Genomic DNA, 26,108 nt, shown 5'->3' with positions numbered 1-26,108 from the left:
AATCCCCCTGTCCCCTATAGGATCACCCTCCATAGACCCCCCCCCTCCCCTATATCCCCCCCCGTACCCCTATAGGGTCACCCCATAAATCCCCCTCCCCAATAACAGGGCCACCCCATAGATCCCCCTCCCCTATAGAAGGGCTGCCCCATAGACCCCCTTCCCTATATCCCCCCCATACCCCCATAGGGCCGCCCCATAAATCCCCCTCTCCCCTATAGGATCACCCCCCATAGACCCCCCCTCCCCTATATTCCCCCCCATACCCCTATAGGGTCACCCCATAGATCCCCCTCTCCCCTATAGGATCAGCCCCCATAGACCCCCCCCCCCCCTCCCCTATATTACCCCCCGTAACCCTATAGGGTCACCCCATAAATCCCCCTCCCCTATAGCAGGGCTGCCCCATAGACCCCCTTCCCTATATTCCCCCCATACCCCCATAGGGCCGCCCCATAAATCCCCCTCTCCCCTATAGGATCACCCCCCACAGACCCCCCCCCCCTCCCCTATATTCCCCCCCTATAGGGTCACCCCATAAATCCCCCTCTCCCCTATAGGATCACCCCCCTTACCCCTATAGGGCCACCCCATAAATCCCCCTCTCCCCTATAGGATCAACCCCTCATTGACCCCCCCCTCCCCTATATTCCCCCCCGTAACCCTATAGGGTCACCCCATAAATCCCCCTCTCCCCTATAGGATCACCCCCCATACCCCTATAGGGCCGCCCCATAAATCCCCGTCCCCTATAGGATCACCCCCCATAGACCCCCCCCCTCCCCTATATTCCCCCCCTATAGGGCCGCCCCATAAATCCCCCTCTCCCCTATAGGATCACCCCCCGTACCCCTATAGGGCCACCCCATAAATCCCCCTCCCCTATAGGATCACCCCCCGTACCCCTATAGGGCCACCCCATAAATCCCCCTCCCCTATAGGATCACCCCCCACAGACCCCCCCCCTCCCCTATATTCCCCCCCTATAGGGTCACCCCCCAGCACCCTACAGCTGCACCCTGAGTCAGAGGGCAGCGCCCCACAGCCCCGCCCGGCCCCACAGCCGCTCATTAAGTCCTCGTTAATGAGCGGGACCGGAAGCGCCTCATTAAGGGCCGGTGCTTAATGAGCACATCCGCATTCCCCCCCCACTGACCCACGGCGCTGCGTCACCCCAACGCTTTATTGGGGTTTTCCGGAGGGGGTGACACCGTTTTGGGGTTAAAAAGGGGGAAATGGGGGCTGTGTAAAAAAGGGGGGGTTGTTTGTTTTTTTGGGGGGGGGTCAGTAGGGTCTCTCACGGCGGTCCTGCCGGTGGTCGCCCCTGTGGAGAGAAAAGAGCATTAATAGGATCAGAAACGGCCCCTTTTCACCCCAAATCAGCAAAAGGGGGTCGGGGTGGGGGGGCGGGGGAACCCAAACTTGGGGTTTTTTGACCCAAATATATTGGCGGACTCAGGGTGAATGGGGAACCAAAATTGGGGTTTCTGAGCCCAAACCAGCAGGATTTAGGGTTAAAATTTGGGGTTTCTGAGCCCAAACCAGCAGGATTTAGGGTTATCAAGACCCAATTTGGGGTTTCTGAGCCCAAACCAGCAGGATTTAGGGTTATCAAGACCCAAATTTGGAGTTTCTGACCCGAAACCAGCAGGATTTAGGGTTAATGGAGACCCAAAATTGGGGTTTCTGCCCACAAACCAGCAGGATTTAGGGTTAATAAGGACCCAAATTTGGGGTTTCTGACCCCAAACCAGCAATTTAGGGTTAATGGGGACCCAGATTTGGGGTTTCTGACCCCAAACCAGCAGGATTTAGGGTTATCAAGACCCAAATTTGGGGTTTCTGACCCGAAACCAGCAGGATTTAGGGTTAATGGAGACCCAAAATTGGGGTTTCTGCCCAGAAACCAGCAGGATTTAGGGTTAATAAGGACCCAAATTTGGGGTTTCTGACCCCAAACCAGCAATTTAGGGTTAATGGGGACCCAGATTTGGGGATTCTGACCCCAAACCAGCAGGATTTAGGGTTAAGGGGGACCCAAATTTGGAGTTTCTGAGCCCAAACCAGCAGGATTTAGGGTTAACAAGACCCAAATTTAGGGTTTCTGACCCCAAACCAGCAGGATTTAGGGTTATCAAGACCCAAATTTGGAGTTTCTGACCTGAAACCAGCAGGATTTAGGGTTAATGGGGACCCAAATTTGGGGTTTCTGACCCCAAACCAGCAGGATTTAGGGTTAATAGGGACTCGAATCTGGGCTCTTTGATCCCAAACCTCAAGGAGGCTCAGGATTAACAAGGACCCAAATTTGGGGTTTCTGAGCCCAAAGCAGCAGGAATTTAAGGTTAAGGGGGACCCAAATTTGGGGTTTCTGAGCTCAAACCAGCAGTATTTAGGGTTAATGGGGACCCAAATTTGGGGTTTCTGAGCCCAAACCATGATGAGGTTCAGGATTAACAAGGACCCAAAGTTGGGTTTTCTGCCCCCAAACAATGCTGAGGTTCAGGGTTAGGAAGAACCCAAATCTGCTCTTCCTGCCCTCAAACCATGAGGAGGATCAGGGTTAACAAGGACCCAAAGTTGGGTTTTCTGCCCCCAAACCACGATGAGGCTCAGGATTAACAAGGACCCAATCCTGGGTTTTCTGCCCCCAAACCTCAAGGGGGCTCAGGGTTAAGAAGCCCCCAAACCACGAGGAGGTTCAGGATTAACAAGAACCCAAATTTGGGGTTTCTGAGCCCAAACCAGCAGGATTTAGGGTTAATGGGGACCCAAATTTGGGGTTTCTGAGCCCAAACCAGCAGGATTTAGGGTTAATAGGGACCCAAATTTGGGGTTTCTGAGCCCAAACCAGCAGTATTCAGGGTTAATAGGGACTCGAATCTGGGCTCTTTGATCCCAAACCTCAAGGAGGCTCAGGATTAACAAGGACCCAAATTTGGGGTTTCTGAGCCCAAAGCAGCAGGATTTAAGGTTAAGGGGGACCCAAATTTGGGGTTTCTGAGCTCAAACCAGCAGTATTTAGGGTTAATGGGGACCCAAATTTGGGGTTTCTGAGCCCAAACCACGATAAGGCTCAGGATTAACAAGGACCCAAAGTTGGGTTTTCTGCCCCCAAACAATGCTGAGGTTCAGGGTTAAGAAGGACCCAAATCTGCTCTTCCTGCCCTCAAACCACGAGGAGGCTCAGGATTAACAAGGACCCAAAGTTGGGTTTTCTGCCCCCAAACAATGCTGAGTTTCAGGGTTAAGAAGGACCCAAATCTGCTCTTCCTGCCCTCAAACCACGAGGAGGCTCAGGATTAACAAGGACCCAAATCTGCTCTTTCTGCCCCCAGAACTCAGGGTTTAAGAACCCAGGCTCGGGGTTAAGAAGGACCCACTGAGAAGAAGCAGCACCCAAGCCCTGCTCCGTGCCGTACCTGGAATCCATCTTCCCAGGCCCGAATCCTCCCCTCTCACCACCTCGTCCTCCTCGGAAGTTCCCTCGTTCCCCTCCTCTTCCTCCTCTGAACCCCCCGCGCTCGAATCCTCCGCGCCCTCCGCGCCGCTCCTCTCCGAATCCACCGCCTCCTCCTGGGGGACGAAGGAGGACATCAATGCAGCAAAACGAGACAAAAAGCCCCAAAATTGGGGGCTGGGGGTCTGCACTCACCCATGTGGTTCCCCCCGCGGCCGCCGCCGGGGTATTTTCCTCCCATGTGCGGCGCTCCGGGGCCGTCGGGTTTGGGCGCTTTGCATTGGTTGCATTCATTGCGCCACGAGAAGTTCATGTTCTCGCAGGCCCTGCCGAGTTGTTGTGGAGTCAGCAGGGCCGTTTTTGCCCAGTTTGGGTTGTTTTTAACCCAAAAAAAAGAAATACTCACGGATTGGGGCATTTCCAGTCCCCTGCACGTTGCTGCCCGCCGCCGCCGCTGGGGAAACCGCCGCGGTTTCCACCTCCAGAACCGCCGCCGCCGCCGAACCCCCCGCGTCCCATGGGGCCTGGGGGAGCAACGGGTTCGTTTTGGGGTGAAAAAGGAGGATTTTGGGGTCGGTGAAGGGACATGGGGTCGGTCGGTGCTCACCTCCCCTCCCGCGTCCTCCCCGACCGCCGCCGCCGCCGCGGTTGAAGTCGGCGCGCCGGGTGGCAAAGGAAACCTTGATGGGGTTGCCGGAGAATTCTTTGCCTAAAAACGCGGGGTTTCAGCCCAAAATGAGAGCGAAGGGGTTGGGGGAGGGGGGGTGGAGGGTGGGGGGGAGGGGGGGGCGTACCGTCAAACCAATCGATGGCGGCTTTGGCGGAGGGGGGGTCGTCGAAGGACACCGTGGCCTCGCCCTTCAGCTTGCCCGTCTCGCGGTCCGTGTACAGGTTGATCATGGGCTGCCCCGTCTTCTTGTTGGTCTGCGGGGAGAGACATGCTAAGGACATGCTAAGGACACGCTAAGGACATAAGGATACATGGGGCGGTGCTGCCCCCTGGTGTTGGGATGGGGGAAATGCAGGAGCACACTGATGGCACGGCGACGCACTGCGATCATGCTAAGGATGTGCTAACATGGGTAGCATGTGGACACAACATGCTAAGGACACGCTAACATGGACAGCATGTGGACACAACATGCTAAGGACGTGCTAACATGGGTAGCATGTGGACACAACATGCTAAGGACGTGCTAAGATGGATAGCATGTGGGCACAACATGCTAAGGACGTGCTAAGATGGACAGCATATGGACACAACATGCTAAGGATGTGCTAAGATGGATAGCATGTGGACACAACATGCTAAGAACATGCTAACATGGGTAGCACATGGACACAACATGCTAAGAACATGCTAACATGGGTAGCACGTGAACACAACATGCTAAGGACGTGTTAAGATGGATAGCACGTGGACACAACATGCTAAGGACGTGTTAAGATGGATAGCACGTGGACACAACATACTAAGGACGTGCTAAGATGGATAGCACGTGGAAACAACATGCTAAGGACTAACACTGACATATGAAGGACACAACACGCGAAGAACACGTCAAGAACGACATCTTTAGGGTACAACATGCTAAGAACACATTAAGAATGACACCCTAAAGACACAACATGCCAAGAACACACTAACAGTGACACTCCAAGCACACAACACGGTAACGACACTCAACATGCCAACACTGACACCCTAAGGGGACAACACACCAAGGACAGCCTGACGTTGACACCGTAAGGACACAACATGCCAAGAACATGCTGACACTGACATCCTAAGGGCACAACATGCTACGAACACGCTAAGAACGAAGACCTAAGGACACAACATGCGACGAACACGTTAAGAATGACAGCCTGAAGACACAACATGCCAAGAGCACACTAAGAACACCAGTTCAAGGACAGGACACTCGAAGAACACGCCAACATTGACACCCTAAGGAGACAACACGCTAACACTGACACCCTAAGGACACAACATGCTAAGAACACGCTAAGAGCAACACACTACAGACACAAGGTTCACTCCTCTGTGGGCTGTGCCAACTTCTTAGTGCGAGAGCAGCTCCCACACGCGACAGTCACGCACAAACACGCCAAGGACACGCTAAGGACACGCTAAGGACACGCTAAGGACACGCCAAGGACACCTTAATGATGCCAATCTGCTTGAAGTAGTCGGCCACCGACTCGATGGTGACGTTCTCCCCCAGGCCTTGCACAAAGATGGTGTTGTTGTCCGAGTTGTCCTGCTCACCTATGGGAAAGCTCGTTAGTGCCGCTCATTAGCGCCGCTAATTAGCCCCCCTGCCCCTTCCAATTACTGCCTATGTCCCTCGTTAGGTCCCTCCGCAACAGCGCTGCTAAATATCTCGCTGACAGTGCCCCTGTTCTCTCATTGGCCTCGTTAACCACCCCCCCTTTTAATTAATTGCGCTTTTAGAAATGAATTAATTAACCCGCTGCCTTCAGAAATCCATCAGCTCCTCACGTAGGCATCAATTAGCCTTTCCCCTCATTAGCCCTGTCTCATTACCCCCCTGAAATCAACCCTCCCTCTCATTAACCCCCCCCCATACTCATTAATCCCATCCAGAAATTAATTACTTTGCACATTAGTCCCCCTGGAATTTAATTAACACCCCCTTCGCTAACTTCTTCATCAATTAAGCCTTCGTGATTAATTAACCTTCCCATTAAACAGTACAGAAATAACTACCTCCCCCCTAATAGCATCCTCATTAGCCTAATGAGCCGCTAATAACCCCTAATTAGCACCCCTCTCTTAATTACCAGGGTCATGCCTCGGCCCTTGGTCCCGGGGTCCTTTCAGCACATGCAAGAAATTAACACAGAGCGTTAATTAGCACGGAAGGTGGGGGGGGGAGGGGAGCTGCACACCCCCGCCCCGAACCCTCCAAAATCGCTCACAATTAACACCGTTAATTAAAAAACACCCCCCCTTACAATAACGAGAGCCTCTCATTAACCCCCCCCTACCCCCCCCATCACCCCACACCCCATTTTGGGGTGAAAAACCGTGTTTTTTTTGGTGCTTTTGCGCCTCCCCAGCGGAGGCCGTTCCGCCGTTCGCCATTTCGGGGCTTTTCAACCCAAAACCGACTTCGCCCCGGGTTTCAATTTCCACCATTTTTGGTTCAAACACGTGGCTTTTTGTTTTTTTTGGTTCTTTTCTCCTTAAAGGTACCACCGACACCAACGCCCTCCTCAAATTGGTGCAAAACCCCTCGGATTCGGTCCAAGCCAGACACGCTCTTTTTTGGTAACCTTTTGTCTTTCGGTCACTGCAGCGCTCACCAACTCAACCGCCCCGTTTTGGGGTGAAAAACGTCAAAATTTGCCCTTTTTTTTCTACTTCAATGCACCTCAGCTCAGCGCCACCCAAAATCGCCCGTTTTGGGCTATTTGTTTTTTTTTTTTTTCCCCAAAACCGCAGCTTTTGGCACCGTTTTGCTTTTTAGGAACCACATGCAACCGTTATTGCTCAACACCAGCTTTTTCAACCCAAAAAAACCTTTTTTTTTTTTTTTTTCTTTTGCCATTTTTGTCTCATTTTCCCCCATTTTCTGCGTTCACGCTCAAACCGTGGCGGATTTCGGGCTTTATTTAAGTTTGTGGGTTTTTTTTTTGCCCCAAAAATGCCACTTTTCCACCCAAAGCCGCCGCCGTCTCCCATCGGTCACCGTTCCCCCCTGTGGGTGCAGAGCCCTTTTTTGGGCTTTTTTCCACCCAAAACGTGGCCCCGGCCGTCGGCTGTTGTGAGAAAACGGGTTACACATCAAATACACTTTTTTTTTTTTTTTTTTTTTTGCTTTTTTTCTCTATTTTTTTTTTGTGCTATTTTGCGTTTCATTTTTGGGTTCAAATGCTGAACTCTTGCCACTTACCACCAAATTTATTGAAGCCACCACGCTCACCACCGCTGAGGAGATAAATTAGAAGATATGAAGCTTTTTTTTTTTTTTTAATTTTTTTATGCTTTTTTCTCTTTTTTTGGGGGGGGGGGGGAGGAGAAGGGGAAGGGCAGTTTGTTTTTTTTTTATCCCTCGAATGGATTTTGGGGTAAAACCGGCGTTTTTGAGCAGTTTCCTCCGTCCTGAAGCCCCTCTGTGCTTTTTTTTTTTGTTTTTTTTTGGGGGGGGCTGTTTTTTGGGGCATTTTGGGGGGTTTTTGGGGTCTCTGTCCATCGTTGATGCTCCTCTCGCACGCAGCGCTGCCCAATGGGGGGGATGGGATTTTGGGGGGGGGGGGTGTCCAAAAAATGGGTCAAAAAACGTCAATTTGAGCTTTTTTCCGTCGCTGTGAAGAATCCCTAGCGGGCGTTTTGGTTTTGGCTTTCCATAAAAAACCAAGGAAGGCTTTTGGCCCTTCGGGGAGGATTTTTTGGGGCTGTTTCCTCCCTTTCTCTCATTTTGCTTCAATCCTGAAATTGGGGGGGGGGGGGGGAGGGAAAAAAAAAACCCAAATCTCTGCTTTTTATCTTTTTTTTTTGTTCCAAAATGGTCGTTTCGCACTGTCTGACCTTAAAAAAGGAAAACCAGCCATTTTGCCCATTTTGGGGCTATTTTTTGAGCTTTTTCCCTGCTTTCCACAGAGCCCACACACCGAAGTTTCCCCTCCCCCCCCATCCTTCTCCTTTTCCTGAATCCAAAAGTTGGGAAAAACCCAAATCAAAAATGTTTTGTTTTGGTTTTTTTTGCACTTTCTGACCTTAAAAACAAAACCCTGGGGCCCTTTTGGGGCTTTTTTTTTTGGCCTTTTTTCCATCCTTTTTGCCTTTTATTTTGGCCTTTTTTTGCCCTTTTTTTCTAGTTTTGTTTTTTTTTTTTTTCCTTTTTTGGCCTTTTTCTGGCCTTTTTTGGCCTTTTTTCAGGCCTTTTTTTGGCCTTTTTACTGGCCTTTCATTGGCCTTTATCTTGGCCTTTTCTTTTTTCCCCTTTCTTTTGACCTTTTTGGTCTTTTATTGGCCTTTTTTTCTGGCCATGTTGCCTTTTTTTTGGCCTTATTTTAGGCCTTTTTTGGCCTTTTTTCTGGCCTTTTATTAGCCTTATTTTCTGGCCTTTTTTGGCTTTTTTTCCTGGCCTTCTTTTAGCCTTTTCTTGGCTTTTTGGCCTTTTTTTGGCCTTTTATTGGCCTTTTTTCTGGCCTTTTATTTTTGGCCTTGGCATTCTTGGACTTTTTTTGGCCTTTTTTTCTGACCTTTTCTTGGCTTTTTCAACATTTTTGGCCTTTTATTGGCCATTTTTTCTGGCCTTTTTTGGCCTCATTTTCTGGCCTTTTTTGGCCTTTTATTGGCCATTTTTTCTGGCCTTTTATTGGCCTTTTTTTCTGGCCTTTTTTGGCCTTATTTTCTGGCCTTTTACTGGCCATTTTTTCTGGCCTTTTTGGCCTTTTATTGGCCATTTTTTCTGGCCTTTTTTTGACCATTTTTTCTGGCCTTTTTTGGCCTCATTTTCTGGTCTTTTTTGGCAATTTTTTGGCCTCATTTTCTGGCCTTTTTTGGCCTTTTATTGGCCATTTTTCTGGCCTTTTTTGGCCATTTTTTCTGGCCTTTTCTTGGCCTCATTTTCTGCCCTTTTTTGGCCTCATTTTCTGCCCTTTTATTGGCCTCATTTTCTGCCCTTTTATTGGCCTCATTTTCTGCCCTTTTATTGGCCATTTTTTTGGCCTTTTCTGGCCTTATTTTCTGGCCTTTTCTCTGCCATTTTTTTTGGCCTTTTTTGGCCTTATTTTCTGGCCTTTTCTCTGCCATTTTTTCTGGCCTTTTCTGGCCTCATTTTCTGGCCTTTTTCAGCCTGTTTTTTTTGCCTTTTCTTGGCTTTTTGGCCCTTTTCTCTTGGCCTCGCCCGCACAGGACGCTCCCCCCTCCCTTTCTCCTCTCTTCATCGCTCTGTTTCTTTATCGCCCTCCTTTCATTCATTCATTTTTCCGTCTATTTTTCCTCCATTTTTAAAATTTTTTTTCCCTTTTCTGCCTTTTTTTGAACCCAAAAGCTGCGGATAAAGGCGGAGCATTGCAAAGTGTCGCTGCCTTTCACACCTGCAGCACACAAAACCAGAGTTTGTTAACAGGCACAAATAAGCAACCGCCGCTCGCCCCATACTCACCTCCGCGCCCCAAAATCGGCCTTTTTCAGCCCAAAACCACGCGGCGGCCACACAAACCCCCAACCTGTGCTGGCAGCACCGCTGGCAGCCCTGGGTGCCCTTGTTTGCACCGCCTGCTGTCTGCAGTGACCACACCATCAACCACTTTCCTCTTTTTGGTTTGGTTTTTTTCCCCTCGTTTTTCCGTCTTTTGCTGCTTTTTCCCTTTTTTTTTTTTTTCGTTTTTTTTCCCCTCGTTTTTTTCCCATCTTTACTCCATTTTTTCTTTTTACTTCCATTTTTCCCTCATTTTTTCCCATCTTTACTCCATTTTTCTCAATTCCATTTTTTCCCTCATTTTCTCCCATCTTTACTCCATTTTTTCTTTTTACTTCCATTTTCCCCTCATTTTTTCCCATCTGTACTCCATTTTTCTTTTTAATTCCATTTTCCCTCATTTTTTCCCATCTTTACTCCATTTTTTCTTTTTACTTCTATTTTTCCCTCATTTTTTTCCCATCTTCATTCAATTTTCTCTTCTTAATTCCATTTTTCCCTCACTTTTTCCCATCTTTACTCCATTTTTCTTTTTAATTCCATTTTTCCCTCATTTTTTCCCATCTTTACTCCATTTTCTCTTTTTACTTCCATTTTTCCCTCACTTTTCCCCATCTTTACTCCGTTTTTCTCTTTTTACTTCCATTTTCCCCTCATTTTTTCCCATCTTTACTCCATTTTTCACAATTCCTATTTTTCCCTCATTTTTTCCCATCTTTACTCCATTTTCTCTTTTTACTTCCATTTTTCCCTTTTTTTCCCATCTTTACTCCATTTTTCTCTTTTTACTTCCATTTTTCCCTCATTTTTCCCATCTTTACTCCATTTTCTCCTTTTACTTCCATTTTCCCTCACTTTTCCCCATCTTTATTCCGTTTTTCTCTTTTTACTTCCATTTTTCCCTCTTTTTTTCCCCATCTTTACTCCATTTTTTTTTAAATTACATTTTTCCCTCATTTTTCCCATCTTTACTCCATTTTCTCTTTTTACTTCCATTTTTCCTTTTTTTTCCCATCTTTACTCCATTTTTCTCTTTTAAATTCCATTTTTCCCTCATTGTTTCCCATCTTTACTCCGTTTTTCTTTTTAATTCCATTTTCCCTCATTTTTTTTCCCATCTTTATTCCATTTTTTAAAATTCCATCTTCCCTCATTTTTTCCCATCTTTATTCCATTTTTTCCTATTTAATGCCATTCTTCCCTATTTTTTCTCATTTTTACTCCACTTTCCCCTTATTTTTCTCTCAGTTCCATTTTCCCTCAATTTTTCTCACCTTCATTCCATTTTACCCCATTTTTCTCTCATATTCCATTTTTCCTCTTTTTTTCTCATTTTTATCCTATTTTCCCTTGATTTTTTCCTCAGCTTTATTCCATTTCCCCCCATTTTCTTCCATCTTTATGCATTTTCCCTCATTTTTTTCTCATCTTTACTCCATTTTTTCTTTTCAATTCCAGTTTCCCTCATTTTTCTCTCTTGATTCCATTTCCCTCATTTTTTCCCTCATTTTTATTCCATTTCTCCTTCATTGTTCTGTTATGTTCCCTTTTTTCTCATTTTCATTCCATTTTCCTCATTCTTTTTCTCACCTTTATTCCATTTTCCCATTTCCTTTCCTTTTTTATTCCGTTTTTCCCTAATTCTTCTCTCATGTTTTCTTTCTCCTCGTTCTTCTCATCTTTACTCTGTATTTTCTGATCCCATTTTTCCCTTTTTTTCTCACCTTTATCCCATTTTTCCTCACCTTTATTCACTGTTCCCACTTTTTTCTCCTTATTCCATTTTTCTCATTCATATTTTTCGTTTTTCTCACCCAATTTCCTCCCATTTTCCCCTCATTTCTCTCCCCTTTCCAACCTTCCCCCCATTTTCTCCCACCCACTTCCATTCTCCACTCACTTCCCCACGTTTCCATTCTGTTCTTCCCTTCATTTTCCTCATCACTCCTTTCCCCTTTCTTTTTCCTCTTTCCATTTCCTTCCTCTTCCCTTCCTCTCCCTATTTTCTTTTCACCTTCCCCTTTCCTCCTTTCCTTCCTCTTTCCTTTCCATCTCCCTCTCCTTTCCCTCTATCCCTACCCCTTCCCTCTCCTTTTCCCCTCCATTTCCTCTCTCCCTCCCCCTCTCCCCTTCCCTTCCTTCTTCCTTTCCTGTTTTCTTTCCTTCCTCTTTACCATTCCACTTCCTCTTCCCTTCCTTTTTCCTCTTTTTCTTCCTCTTTCCCTCCCCATTTCCTCTCCTTATCCCCTTTCCCTCCCCATTTCCTCTCCTTATCCCCTTTCCCTCCCCATTTCCTCTCCTTATCCCCTTTCCCTCCCCATTTCCTCTTCCCATCCCCTCCTCCTTTCCCTCCTTTCCATTTCCCCTTCCCCCTTTCCTCTCCATTTCCTTTCCTTCCCCTTCTCCTTTTTCTTTCCCCTCCCTTTTCCTCTCTCCATTCCTCTTTTCCTCTTCTTTTCCCCCATTCCCCCCAGTTCTCATTTCCTGACCCCTTTCCCACCCCCCCATTCCCCCTCTTTTCCCCTCACATTCCCCACTTCCCCCCTCACCCCATTCATTTTCCTGTTACCATTTCCTCCCCTATTTTCCTTTTCCCCCATTTTCCCTTTATTTCTCCCTCACCCTTCCTCATTTTCCCACTCCTACTTTTTCACACCTCATTTTCCCCCCCTAATTCCTCATTTTTAATTTTCCTCACCCCATTTTTCATATTAACCTCTCACATTTCCTCTTTTTTTTTCCCCACCTCATTCCTTCCTTCCCATTTCCTATTTCGTTTCTCCTTGTTTTTCCTCCTCGTTTCCCATCGTGTTTCCACCACCACGGCTGTGCCACGCATCACCTTCACACCCCACGTTGGTGTCTGTCCCTAAAAACACCTTTTTCTCCCCATTTTTGGGGCTCTTACCACTCGGCACAGCTCCACGTGCCCCACTGAATGTTTTTTTTTCGGTGCGTTTTCGCTCCTTTTGGTCAATTCCTCTCATCACCTCTGCCCTCAATTCTTCAGTTTCATTTTTGACCATTTTCCCCCATTTTTCTTTTTTAAACCACAGCCCCCACTCCTGGGGGTTCCCCATCACCTCTCTTTTTTTTGTTGTTGGTGATTTTTCCCCATGCCCCCCCCCTTTTATTTTTTTTGACCATTTTCTCCCCATTTTCAGCCACAGAAGCCCCCACCCCGGGGGGTTTCCCTCCCTCATTTTTGGGGCATTTCCCCCACCACACACCCCCATCCCCAGGGGGTTCCTCACCACCTCTCTCCCTTATATTTTAACATTATCATCAGTTTTTTCACCATTTTCTCCCATTTTTGGACCATTCAAAGCACCACTAAACGGGGTCTCACTCATTTTTTGGGGCATTTTCCCCCATTTCTCCCCCTATTGGAGGCCCCCGCTCCCCAGAGGGCTCCTCACCAAATCTCTTTTTCCTTCATACCACAATTATTTTTTTTTTTCCCCTCCCCCCCCCCTCATTTTTACCATTAATCCCAATTTCCACCTTTGGGAAGCCCCGCTGTATCCGGAGCTCTTTCCCAGCAGGACATTTTTCCCCATTTCTCCCCTCACAGCACTGCCAGCCCCACCCCCTCAAAATCTCCCACCCATTCCCCCCCCACGCTTCCATCACCACCACTTTCACTTCCTCTTCTTTTAACCATTTCCCCCCAATTCCAACCACCGCTCTTACAAGACCGGCAGTCTCTCTCTCTCTCTCTCTCTCTCTCTCTCTCTCTCTCTCATTTCTGGGGTGTTTTCCCCCGTTTTTCCACCTCCGGAAGCCCCCCAAACCCCTCCAAATTTCTCCCCCTCCATCCCCCATCTCTTCCTTTTGCCCGTTTTCTCCCTTTTCTGCCCCACACCTACCCCATGTTGCCTCCACGGCCGCCCCGGCTACCGCGGCCCCCGCGCTCGTAGCCGCCCCGGCCGTACCCTCCTCGCCCACGGCTGCGCTCCTGCTGCCCGCCGTAGCTCTGCTCCTGGTATCCCCCCGAGCCACTCATTGGGGCCTGCTCCTGCCCATAGCTGCTGGCTGCAAGGGGGAGAAAAAAAAAAAAAAAGAAACAAAAACAACGCATCGCACATCGGAACGTTTCCTTCTTAGCTCAGTTTTTCATAGGTTTTCTCATTTTGGCCAAACAGAAACGCTCGTTTTCAACCTGCTCTGTTTCAGTGTTCAAGGTGAGGTTGGATGATGGGGCTCTGGGCAACGTGGGCTAGTGTTAAACGTGGAGGTTGGGGGCCCTGCTTGTGGTGGAGGGGTTGGAGCTTCGTGATTCTTGAGGTCCCTTCCATCCCAAACCATTCTGTGATTCGAACTTCAGTTTCCAGCTGAAAATTCAAGTCCTGTTTGCCCCTTCCTTCGTGGCTTCATCTTTTATGTTTGCAGATAACAGCAAGCTGGGAGGTGGGGTGGGAAGGGCGGAGGGAGGGAGGGAGGGAGGTAGGAAGGAAGGGAGGAGGGAGGGAGGGAGGGAGGGAGGGAGGGAGGGAGGGAGGAAGGAAGGAAGGAAGGAAGGAAGGAAGGAAGGAAGGAAGGAAGGAAGGAAGGAAGGAAGGAAGGAAGGAAGGAAGGAAGGAAGGAAGGAAGGAAGGAAGGAAGGAAGGAAGGAAGGAAGGAAGGAAGGAAGGAGGGAGGGAGGAAGGGTGGAGGGAGGGAGGAAGGGTGGAGGGAGGGAGGAAGGGTGGAGGGAGGGAGGAAGGGTGGAGGGAGGGAGGAAGGGTGGAGGGAGGGAGGAAGGGTGGAGGGAGGGAGGAAGGGTGGAGGGAGGGAGGAAGGGTGGAGGGAGGGAAGAAGGGTGGAGGGAGGGAGGAAGGGTGGAGGGAGGGAGGAAGGGTGGAGGGAGGGAGGAAGGAAGGAGGGAGGAAGGAAGGAAGGAGGGAGGAAGGAAGGAAGGAGGGAGGAAGGAAGGAAGGAGGGAGGAAGGAAGGAAGGAAGGGCGGAGGGAGGGAGGAAGGAAGGGAGGGAGGAAGGGAGGGCGGAAGGAAGGGAGGGCGGAAGGAAGGGAGGGCGGAAGGAAGGGAGGGCGGAAGGAAGGGAGGGCGGAAGGAAGGGAGGGAGGAAGGGTAGGGAGGCCCTTCAGAAGGATCTAGGTAAGCTGGATGGCTGGACTGAGGTGAACGGGATGAGGCTCAACAAGGCCAAGTGCTGGGTCCTGCACTTTGGCCACGAGAAGCCCACAGATTTGGGGATGAGTGTGAAAAGGAAAAGGACCTGGGGGTGCTGGTTGATGCTGGGCTGAAGGTGAGCCAGCACCTCAGCCTGGTGGCCAAGAGCATTAGAAATAGTGTGGCCAGCAGGAGCAGGGAGGCAATCATCATCCCCTGGACTCTGGTGAGGCTGCACCTCCAGTGCTGGGTGCAGTTTTGGGGTCTTTCACTATAGAAAAACAGTGGGGACCATGTCCAGAGAAAGGCAATGAAACCAGTGAGGGGTCTGGAGTGCAATGGGGTTTTATGGGGAGCAGCTGAGGGAGCTGGGATTGTTCAGATTGGAGGAGAGGAGGCTCGGGGGAGACCTCACTGCTCTCTACAGCTTCCTGAAGGGAGGTTGTGATGAGGAGGGCTTTGGCTTCTTCTCCCAGGCAACAAACAGGAGCTGAAGAAATGGCTACAAGTCGTAGCAGAGGAGGTTTGGGTTGGATGTAAGAAGAGCTTTTTGTCTCAGGCACTGCAAGGGCTGCACAGGGAGGCGATGCAGTGTTCAGAAGGCGTGTGGATGAGGAGCTGTGAGATGGGGCTCAGTGCCTGTTGCAGTGACTGTCATGGGAGGATGGCTGGACTGCATCATCTTGCAGGTCCTTTCCAACCTTGTTTCTATGATTCTGTGATCTTACAGAGGCTCGGGTTGGAAGGGACCTCAAGGATGATGAATTCCAACCCTCCACCGCAGGCAGGGCCACCGATCTCCACGTTAAACACCAGCCCAGGCTTCACAGTAAACAACTTCCCCCTGATATCCAACCTCAACCCTCCCTCCCTCAACTTCAAACCATTTCCCCGTCCTGCTGTTACCTACCCTCACGAAGAGTTGATTCCCCCAAAACTCAACAAATCATTTCGTTGCCCAAACGATCTCAAAAAAAATGGGTTAAAATCCCTCAGTTCCCTGCTGAGCAATTCAGACCATCCAGCACTGCGCCCCCTTCCTTCAAAATCTCCCTTTCTTTTTGTCTCTTTTTGGGGGTATTTGATGCATTTTTGTGTATTTCTCACATACAAGGCACAATACTACACACATATACATGAACACACATCACTCTATTCATCTACTCTTCAAACTCCCGTTGGAAGCCATGCATAATTTCATGGAGAACTCCAAAAACCGATGTGAAAAAGCTTTATTAAATGGCCCAAAGTAACTCAGACAACCCACGTATATATTTAAACTCCTGCACACCATCAATTTGTTCACCAAGGCGTTAATGGGCACTCACTGATTCCTCAAAAATGCCCCAAATCCTCAATTTCCACCATTCTGAGGACCTCAGAGGTGAGAAATTGTTCAAAACGCCCCAAACTTCACCAATTTGGTCCCATTTCTCCCCTTGTCCCCACCTGTCCCTGTCCCACCTCCCCCCATTTCTCACTTCTCCACATTTTACTGCCATTTCTCTGCCCCATTCTCATTCCATCTCCAATTCCCTTTTGCTAAAGTTTCACAATTATTCACATTAACTTTTTTTTTCCCATTTTTCAGTCATTTTCCGCACTTTTCATCCCTTTCCAATGATTTTCATCCAATTATTTTCTCTTAAGGTCTCCCAAAGAGATTCCAGCTCCTTCCCAGCCCCTTTTCCTAATGCCCAACCACTTCAAACTCCGTATCCCACCCCATTTTTAAGCCTTTTTCTCCCCCTTTCCGCCACCTGACTTCATTCCATGTTTCCCAGACCAATTCTGAATCCTTCCCAGCCCCTTTCCCCAATGCCCAACCACTTCAAATTCCATTTTCCACCCCATTTTTGAGGCCTTTTCTCCCCCTTCCCACCACCCGACCTCACTCCAGATTTCCCAGATCGATTCTGAATCTTTCCCAGCCCCCTTCCCCGATACCCAACCACTTCAACTCAGCTTTTTCACCATTTTTGAGCCCTTTTCTCCCCCCTTCCCACCACCCGACCCCACCCCAGCTCTTTCAGACCCACTCTGACCCCCCTCCCAGCCCCGTTCCCACTCACAGGAGCCGCTGTTGCTGTACTGGCTCTGCTGGCTGTAGCTCTGCGGGGCGCTGTATGAGGACTGCTGGCTGTAGGAGGGCTGCTGGCTGCTGTATGAGGACTGCTGGCTGTAGCCGGAGCTGGGAGGCTGCCCGTAGCTGGAGCTCTGCGAGCTGCCCCCATAGCTGTGGGGAAACAACAACGCACACTCAGCGCAAAGGGACCCCAAAACACCCAGCAAAACCAACAGGGCATCGTTAAGGAGTCGTGCTAACGAATTAATGGATCGGCTTTTAAGGAAAGCCTGCACCAGATCTCCTCTGGTTCTCTGTGTGGTTACGGCTGAGGACATCCAGCTCAGCACAAGGTTGGGGTTGGAAACATCCAACAGAGCAAAATTTGGTGTCAGAAACATCCAATGGGGTTGGAATCATCCAACAAAGCAACATTTGGGGTTGGAAACATCCAATAGTGTTGGAGTCATCCAACAAAGCAACATATGGGGTTGGAAACATCCAACAGAGCGGAATCTGGGGTATGAAACATCCAATGGGGTTGGAAACATGCAACAAAGCTAGATTTGGGTTTGGAAACATCCAATGGGGTTGGAAACATCCCACAAAACAGAATTAGGTGTCAGAAACATCAAATTGGGTTGGAAACACCCAGGACAACAGAATTTGGGGTTAGAAACATCCAGCAGAGCAAAATCTGGGGTAGGACACAATCAATGGGGTTGGAAACATCCAACAGAGCAAGATTTGGGCTTGAAAACATCCAACAGAGCAAAATTTGGCATTAAAAACATCCAGTGGGGTTGGAAACGTCCAACAGAGCAGAATTTGGGGTTAAAAACATCCAGTGGGATTGGAAACATCCAACGGGGTTGGAAATATCCAACAGAGCAAGATTTGGGGTTGGAATCATCCAACGGGGATGAAAGCATCCAACAAAAGTAGATTTGGGCTTGGAAAAACCCAAGAGAGCCAATCTTTGGGGTTAAAACGCCCAACAGAGCCAATCTTTGGGGTTAAAACACCCAAGAGAGCCTATCTTTGGGGTTAAAACACCCAAGAGAGCCAATCTTTGGGGTTAAAACGCCCAAGAGAGCCAATCTTTGGGGTTAAAACGCCCAAGAGAGCCAATCTTTGGGGTTAAAACACCCAAGAGAGCCAATCTTTGGGGTTAAAGCACCCAAGAAAGCCAATCTTTGGGGTTAGAATGCCCAAGAGAGCCAAAATTTGGAGTTAAAACACCCAAGAGAGCCAATCTTTGGGGTTAAAACACCCAAGAGAGCCAATCTTTGGGGTTAAAGCACCCAAGAAAGCCAATCTTTGGGGTTAGAATGCCCAAGAGAGCCAAAATTTGGAGTTAAAACACCCAAGAGAGCCAAACTTTGGGGTTAGAATGCCCAACAGAGCCAAAATTTGGGGTTAGAATGCCCAACAGAGCCAAACTTTGGGGTTAAAATACCCAAGAGAGCCAAAATTTGGAGTTAAAAACACCCAAGAGAACCAATCTTTGGGGTTAGAATGCCCAACAGAGCCAAACTTTGGGGTTAAAACACCTTCAGATGGAGCCCATGTAAGAAAAGCAGCATCAAAATGCATCATAAACACTGAAGTTTGGGGGAGAACGCGTTAAACATGCCACCCATCAAAGGACAGTGAAGTGTGATGGAAAATGCATTGAAATGGCACTGAGGTGAAGAGCTGAAGGGTTTGGATAAATGCAAACAGTGGAAATGAGAGAAAGAACGCAGTCTGGAATGCAATTTATGAGGAAAAGCGACATAAACACCCGGTATTTTGTATTTTGAAAGGAAATTTGTTAAAAAAAGACAGAATTCAGCAGAAGATTAAAGTCTGCAACGAGGATTTGTTAGAAATGTACACCCAGTTAATAAAAATGTTGCATTCTGGAGATGCATCACAACACCAATGGCAGAACCCAACGCTCTGAGCTGCGGAGGGGGATATAAAAGGAAAACCACACAGAATTCATCAAATCGTTGAGTTTTGCAGAGAAAAACCACCACTTTCCTGACAATTAATGGGAGGTGGAGCTGTGAGGAGGGCTTTCCTAAAAGCACTATGGAAAATATTCAGTTTGGAGGCAGATTGTCAAAAAAACAACACGGAAACGGGGCGGCTGTCGGGGTTTTGGTGCTCGGGTGGTGAGAATGGGGGGAAATGGAGCGAAGCGATGGATTTTGGGGTGAATTTGGGGGGATTTGGGGCTGACCTGCCGGCGGAGGAGCTGGCGGAGGGCGGCTGGTTGTAGCTGGGGTAGGAGGAGGTCTGCCCGTAGGAGGGCTGGGAGCTCTGCCCACCGCCGTAGCCTCCGCTGCTGCCGTAGGTGGGCGGCGTCGACTGCGTGCTGTAGCCTGGAAAATGGGGGAAAAAAGGGTCAGAAGGGTCAAAATGGGTAAAAAAGTGGGAGTAGGGGAGGGAAGGAGGGGGTGGGGGTGGGATTTGGGGGATTTTGGACAAAAAGGAGGGGGTGGGAGGGAGGACGGGGGGATTCAGAAGGGTGAAAAGGATTCGTGAGAGGGAACTGAGGGGTTGAGGATGAAAAGTGGAGATTTGGGGTGAAAAAGTGAGGAATGGGGGAAAAATAAAGATCTGCAACAGAAGTGGAGGTTTCTGAGGTAAAGAGTGGGGATTTGGTGCCTGAAGTGGAGATCTGGGGTGAAAAAGGAGGATTTGGGGGTGGAAAAGCAGTGATCTGGGTCAGAAAAAGGGGATTTGGCATCAACACACACAGATTCTGTTAAAAAAAAAAAAAAAAAGTGGTGATTTGGGGAGAAATGGACATCTGGAGCAAAAATGTGAAAATCCGAGGGGAAAATACCGAGGTTTGGGGTCAAAGCTTCAGAATTTGGGATCAAAAATGGGGATCAGCAGTCAAAAAAAATCAAGAGTTTGGGGAAGAAAGTGAAAACATGAAAAAAGTGGGGAGTGAGTTTCCAAAAGGAGCATTTTGTATCAATATAAAGAAATAGGGACAAAACAAGGGGATGGGAAATGAAAAAGGGGAGATTTGGGATCAAAGTGTTGAGATCAGGAATCAAACAAAGGGTTTTGGGGGGCAAAAATGGAGAAGTGGAGTCAGAAAGGGCAGATTCCAATGTTGGAACAATTCTGGAACAAAAAAGGGAGGATTTGGAGGCAAAAAGTGGAAATCTGGGGGGTCAAAATGCAGCGCTTTGGAGTGAAAAGCGGGAGGAAAGTGGGGATCCAAGGGAGAAAGGCATTTTGCTGGAAAATTGGGGATTCGGGGTTAAAAAGTGGAGATCTGGAGGGAAGAGATGCTGGGTTGCGGCCACAATATGCGAATTATGAGTGAAGAAGGAAAGATTTGGAGCTGAAAACTGAAAATCCAGAGCCAAAAGGTGGGAATTTGCAGAGGAAAAGAAAGGATTTGGGGCAAAGAAGCAGAGACTGGGGTTAAAAAGAAGAGACTAGAGATCAGAAAGGCCGATGTAGGGTTAAAAATGCATTCGTGGCTGGAAAACAAAGGGGATTTGGGGTGAAAAAGCCGAGTTTCGGGTTGGAAGAGCAGAGATGCGGGGTGTGAGATGGGGAGGGGGGAGCGGTGCCTACTGCTCTGCGCCTGTCCGTAGGAGGAGCTGTAGCTGCTCTGGCTGTAGGCCGCCCCGTCGGCCGGCTGGCTGTAGCTGCTGTAGCTCTGCTGCCCGTAGGGTTGGCTGCTCTGCTGCGAGTAGCCCTGTGTCGGCGGGGCTGGGTACGCCCCGTAGCTGTTGTGGGGGAAATCCAGTGGGTTTTGGGGTTTGGAGGCAATAGGGGGGTCGGGGGGGTGGGGGGGGACGTACCTCTGTGTCGCCGTCTGGCTGTAATCTGCGGGGAGAGGCAGAGCGCAGCGTTAAACGAGGAGTGTTTGGGGGGAATCGGGGCAATTTGGGGTCGTTCTGCTACGCTTTGTGACAACGCTACAGCCACCTTTGTAGGATCTTCGTTAATTGTCGCAGGGGTGTTAATTTGGTGCCAAAATAGGGCAGTTTTGTGTTACTTATAGCTGCGGTTTGCGTGTGCTCTGTCTGATGAGTGTGTGTTTCTCAGGCCTCCATCTGGGCCTGACCTGCATCAAAACGGGGGTCAGACACCCAATACAACATGGGTCCGACCTACATCAAAATGTGGGTCTGACCCGCATCAAAACGGGAGTCAGGGCTTAATCAAAATGGGGGTCAGACCTGCATCAATACATGGGTCAGATCCACAGCGCAACGTGGGTCAGACCCGCATCAAAACAGGGGGTCTGACCTTCATCAAAATGGGGGCCAGACCCCCATCAAAACAAGGATCAGACACCCAATACAACATGGGTCCAACCTACATAAAAACGTGGGTCAGACCTGCATCAAAACGGGGGTCAATCTCACGTCAAATTGTGTGTCAGACCCACAGCACAATGTGGGTCAGACACCCAATACAACATAGGTCAGCCCTGCATCAAAACATCGGTCAGTCTCACATGAAATTGTGGGTCAGACCCACAGCACGTAGGTCAGACCTACATCAAAATGGGGGTCAGACCCACAGCACAACGTAGATCAATCTCACATCAAAACGTGGGTCAGCCCTGCATCAAAACGTGGGTCAGTCTCACATCAAATTGTGGGTCAGACCCACAGCACAACGTGGATCAGACCCGCATCAAAATGGGGGTCAGACCCACAATACAACGTGGATCAGACCCGCATCAAAATGGGGGTCAGACCCACAATACAACGTGGATCAGACCTGCATCAAAATATGGCTCAATCTCACATCAAATTGTGGGTCAGACCCACATCAAAACAGGGGTCAGACCCACAATACAACATGGATCAGACCTGCATCAAAACGTGGGTCTGACCTGCATCAAAACGTGGACCATTCTCACACCAAATTGTGGGTCAGACCTGCATCAAAATGTGGACCATTCTCACACCAAATTGTGGGTCAGACCCACAGACAACGTGGGTCACAACGGTGCCCAGCTCTGCTCCTCTCCTGCCCAAACCTCCACCCGAATCCACCCATCCCACACCGTGATTCTGGGTCAATTTCTGCCCACTCCACACCATGATTTGGGGTCAATTCGTGCCAATACCAGATCCCATTTTGGAGCCCATTTCTGTCCATCCCACATCACGATTTTGGGTCAAATCATGTTAACTTCCCATCATATCTTTGTCTCAATTTTTGCCAACTCCTCCCCAGTTCTTTTGTGCCAATTCCACTACGTTCCCTTTGTTGTTTCCTGTGACCTTTATGGCTTTTTCCCATTAATTCCCATCGTTCTCACCCCCATCCGTTTGCATTACAACATCTATTAACATCCCTTAAACTTTTGCACCAGCTTTTCTCCGTATTTGTGTGCAAAACCCCATCAACACCCACCAAAATTCACCTCAAACATTCGGCAGCGAGTGAGAAAACCAGAGATGTTGATTGGGTCCATTGCTGCCAAACTTTGTGCCCCAAATTTCTGACAATTTGCATCAAAATCTGCTTCAATTCCCCTCAAATCGCATCAAAATCACATCAAAATCACAAACTGCAGCGAACTGGTGACAAAATTTGGGTCAGTTTTACACATTTATATCAATTTATGTCAACACTGGGGTCAAAAGGACATGAATTCCCACCTATATATCACAAATCCCATCAGATCTGTACGATAAATCCACTCACACACTGGAATTGGTGCCCATCTGAGCCAAATTCACCTTCACTAGGATCAAATTCACCTTTATTTGGGCCAGATTCACCTTCATCTGGGCCAAAATCCACCTCATTCAGGGCCAGAACTCACCTTAATTGGGGCCAGAACCTGACCAAACTTGGGCCAAATCCACCTTCATTTGGGTCACATCTGAATTTGGGCCAAATCCACCTCAATTTGGGCAACATTTATCTCAATTTGGGCCAAATCCACCTCAATTTGGGCCAAAACTCACCATTTCTCAGCGATTTAACCAAAAAGAGTTAAGAATCACTGAGTTCCCATTCTCACTTCACAACGAATACGTGTGCAGAAATTTGTAGATCCACGTTAAAAAGTCCCAAACCGACCTTTATACCAAAATATCACCGTGCTCAAAGAAATCACGCAGACACACATATGGATATTGATGGTTTTGATGCTTAAGATGCCTTTAATTGTCACCCACCCCCAAGTTTTAACGCTGCTCCTTATGTGACACATCAAACTCTGCATCGTTCCCACACAAAGAGGTACAAAAAAGACCCTTTTTCTCTACGTTTATCCCCCAAAACACCCCATCCAATTCGACATACTGAAGCCTCACTGCTACAGCCCAACACAACCCACAAAGCGGGGACGTTTATCCACATTTCTGAATATAACACACAACCCCCCCCCCACCCAAGACTGCATTTACCCCCAATTATGTAGAAAAAGTTAAAAAACCCTCATTCAACACCCACCAAAATAACTCGAAATAAAGATTCCAACTCCTCATCTTTTTTTGGAGAGGAATTCCCCAAATTACGCCCATTTCCCCGTGAAATGAAGGGGATCGCACCCCCTAAATGCACCCCCCCCCCCCCCCCCCCCAATCCCTATCGCCCCCCGGGAGCTGCCTGCCCCATAGGAATGAATGGGCCGGAGGACCCGGATGTAGCACTGCGGCGGCGCCACCGCGCATGCGCGGCGCACACAAAATGGCGGCAGTGGCGCAGCGGGAAAACCGCGCCCCACAAAATGGCGGCGGGGAAGAAGGGGGGGGGAGGAGGAAGGGAACAGAGGGGGGTCCTACCCTACAGACCCCCCAAGAAGACCCCAGAATTCGCCCGAATAACCCGAAAATAACACAAAAGCAACAATAAAATGCAAGGTTTAAAGGTTAAAATCCCGATTTACCCGCGATTTCTTGCGGTTTCAACGCTTTGTTTCCGTTTCCCGCCGCGCTTTGTCTGCGCGCCGCCCCTCCCCCCCCCTCCCCCCAACAGCTTTGTTTCTTTGAGGTAAAAATTACCCCAAATCCACAAATATTTTTTATATCGACGAAAATAAAGGGATGTTTGGTTGCCTCGCCAAGGAATTCACTCAGAAACGCAATAAAAATCCGATAAAAAATCCGAAAACGGGAACAGAAATCGCGCAATGAAAGACCTTCCCATCCCCCCCCGAAATCAACCCCAAAATTACAAAAATTGGAGAAATAAACGCGATTTTTTTGTCATAATATCGAAGCCCACGCTTTGCGGTTATGAGAAATAAAACAAAACGGCGTTTTGTGAGGAAAAATAACGATTAAAGGATCGCTGAGGACAACGCTCATTCACGGCGATGGCCGGAAGTAAAAACTACAATTAAACAACTTTATTAATTGATCTTTACCGCGTGAAATTAATAATCAGGTAACGAAGCTGAAATTAGGAGGTATAATTATAAAATTAAGTAAAAATACACTTTTTTTTCCAGGTAAAATCAGGAATTAAACCGCTGTTGATCTGCTCCGTTCTCTCCTATCGAACTTCACCGAAATAATTAAAAAAAAAAACAAAAGAAAACAACTTTATAACGAATTCTTTCACTGTAATTAAAGCCACGGTTTTTAATTACAAAAAAAATGAAAGAAAACGTTGTTTTTTTAAATAAAAACGTTGAAGAAACTAACTGACCTCCCCCCCCCCCCGCCCTCAATCACAGCAAGGAACAAAAACTCGGCCGTTATTTCCGATTTTTGCCATAAATTTCCCGTTTTTTCCACAAAAACAAAACAATCCCTTTCTACACTGATGGAAAATGCAACAAAAACGGTTTTTTTTGAACAAAATTATTGAATTTCAGCGGTATTTTACCTCCCCCCCCCCCCCGCCCGACTTCCGCTTCCCGCCATGGAACAAAGCGCGATTAACGACTTTTAATCGTTAATTAATCATTAATTCCCCCGCCCTGACACAAATTCACATCGGACGGGATGGAAAATTGACCAAAAGAAAAAAAAAAAGATTTTCTGAGGAAAAAAATCGTGAAAAAAACCAAAAAAGCAGCACTCAACCGCACCGCGGAACGGCTGCGGATTTAACACGAATTAAAGATTTTCCTTAAAAAAAAAAGTGATTTAATTCACCACAATATTATAAACTGATGTCGTGGTGGTGAGAAAACACCAAAATTGCGGTTTTGTGAGGAAAAAAATCATTGAATAAATCCGTTATCACACCGCCCCCCCCCCCCCCCCCAAATTACAGCCAACAAAGGAGAGCCGCCTCTCATTAACGGCCGTAATTAACGACCTTAATTAACGCCGTCACCGTTTCCTTCCTTATGATGAACACCACAATGTATGATAACGGAATATTGGGAAATAAAATGATTTTATGAAGAAAAATTGTGAAATAAACCGACAACAAAGCAACCCCCCCCCCCCCCCCCATTACAGCCAACGGAACCGACCCGCATTAATTAACGCCGCTAATTAACGCCGCTCATTAACGCCCCGACCCACCTCCAACCCCACCACGGAAACCACGGTTTATAACAAACAAGAAAATAGGGGAAAAAAAAAAAGAATTTTGTGAGGAACAACAAAAAAAACCCGTTGAATAAACCGTTATTACACCGCAGCCCGTCGCGCTCGTCACGACGCTCGCAATTAACGCCGCTAATTTACGCCGCTAATTAACGCTTTTCCTCCGCTACACCCAGAACCGCGCTTTTTAACGACACTGCGTAGGGAAACGAAGCGTTTTTGTGAGGAAAAAAAAAAAACCAAACAAAAACAGCCCCACCGAACCGCTCCCCCCCCCCCAACGCCGCACCGCACAAAAGAAACCCCATTTCCCACCCCTTTATAATTCGCTTTCCCTTAACGCAACACCCGGAATCACCCTCCGCAATTAAAGCCCTCCCTTAATTAACGCCCTCCATCAAATAACCGACAAAAAAAAAAAAAAAAACACATTTAGAAACAACGATCTCTGACCCCCCCCCCCAATATCCCCAATCTCCCCGCATGGCCACACAGCCGCCCCCCCCCCCCCCCGACAATTCCGCCATTTTAGGACCCCCCCCCCCCCCATAACAGCAGCCGCCCCCCATCGTTTCACGACCCCCCCCCCGTCTCACGAACCCCCCCGTGGCCGCGGTTTTTCCCCGCCGTACCGTTGGAGGCCATGGCGCTCCCGCCCTGCCCGGCCGCTGCCCCTCCACGTGGCGCTCGGAGCTCCCCTCGGCCGTTCCCTTCCCTTTATAACTTCGTGTCTCCGCCCACTCCGCGCCTCGGGGCGCGCTGATTGGCTATGCGCCGGAAGGGGCGGGGCATAGG

General features: G+C 48.5%; 1 protein-coding gene and 1 long non-coding RNA gene across 2 annotated transcripts; both read right to left on the bottom strand.

Annotated features, from left to right (window-relative positions):
- Positions 1-1,165: 1,165 nt before the first annotated feature.
- FUS (FUS DNA/RNA binding protein) lies at positions 1,166-26,095 on the bottom strand. Its single transcript, XM_090130395.1, has 15 exons — positions 25,946-26,095; positions 20,637-20,661; positions 20,407-20,561; positions 19,046-19,187; positions 16,823-16,986; positions 13,509-13,674; positions 7,384-7,418; positions 6,269-6,301; positions 5,626-5,732; positions 4,255-4,384; positions 4,068-4,169; positions 3,867-3,984; positions 3,656-3,786; positions 3,423-3,576; positions 1,166-1,324 (listed from the first exon to the last, which is right to left on the bottom strand). Exons 1-15 carry the CDS (start codon positions 25,956-25,958, stop codon positions 1,285-1,287), a joined length of 1,515 nt encoding a protein of 504 aa, XP_089986521.1. The 5' UTR covers positions 25,959-26,095; the 3' UTR covers positions 1,166-1,284.
- Positions 7,524-11,521, bottom strand: LOC149913223 (uncharacterized). Its single transcript, XR_016461382.1, has 2 exons — positions 9,129-11,521; positions 7,524-9,057 (listed from the first exon to the last, which is right to left on the bottom strand). It is a non-coding gene; the product is annotated as an uncharacterized LOC149913223 (long non-coding RNA).
- Positions 26,096-26,108: the final 13 nt, after the last annotated feature.

The sequence above is a fragment of the Phasianus colchicus genome, chromosome 40, assembly GCF_987193195.1.
Source record: "Phasianus colchicus chromosome 40, bPhaCol1.hap1.1, whole genome shotgun sequence".
Lineage (NCBI taxonomy): Eukaryota > Metazoa > Chordata > Aves > Galliformes > Phasianidae > Phasianus > Phasianus colchicus.
The sequence above is the reverse complement of the archived record's forward strand: the minus strand, read 5'-3'. Positions and strand labels throughout refer to the sequence as shown.

Excerpts from the sequence above, each read along its gene's own strand:
- FUS (XM_090130395.1), bottom strand. Across the intron at positions 5,733-6,268 it reads AGGGCCGAGGCATGACCCTG|GTGAGCAGGACAACTCGGAC; the intron begins GTAATTAAGAGA and ends GCTTTCCCATAG. Across the intron at positions 3,985-4,067 it reads GGGAGGACGCGGGAGGGGAG|GCCCCATGGGACGCGGGGGG; the intron begins GTGAGCACCGAC and ends TTGCTCCCCCAG.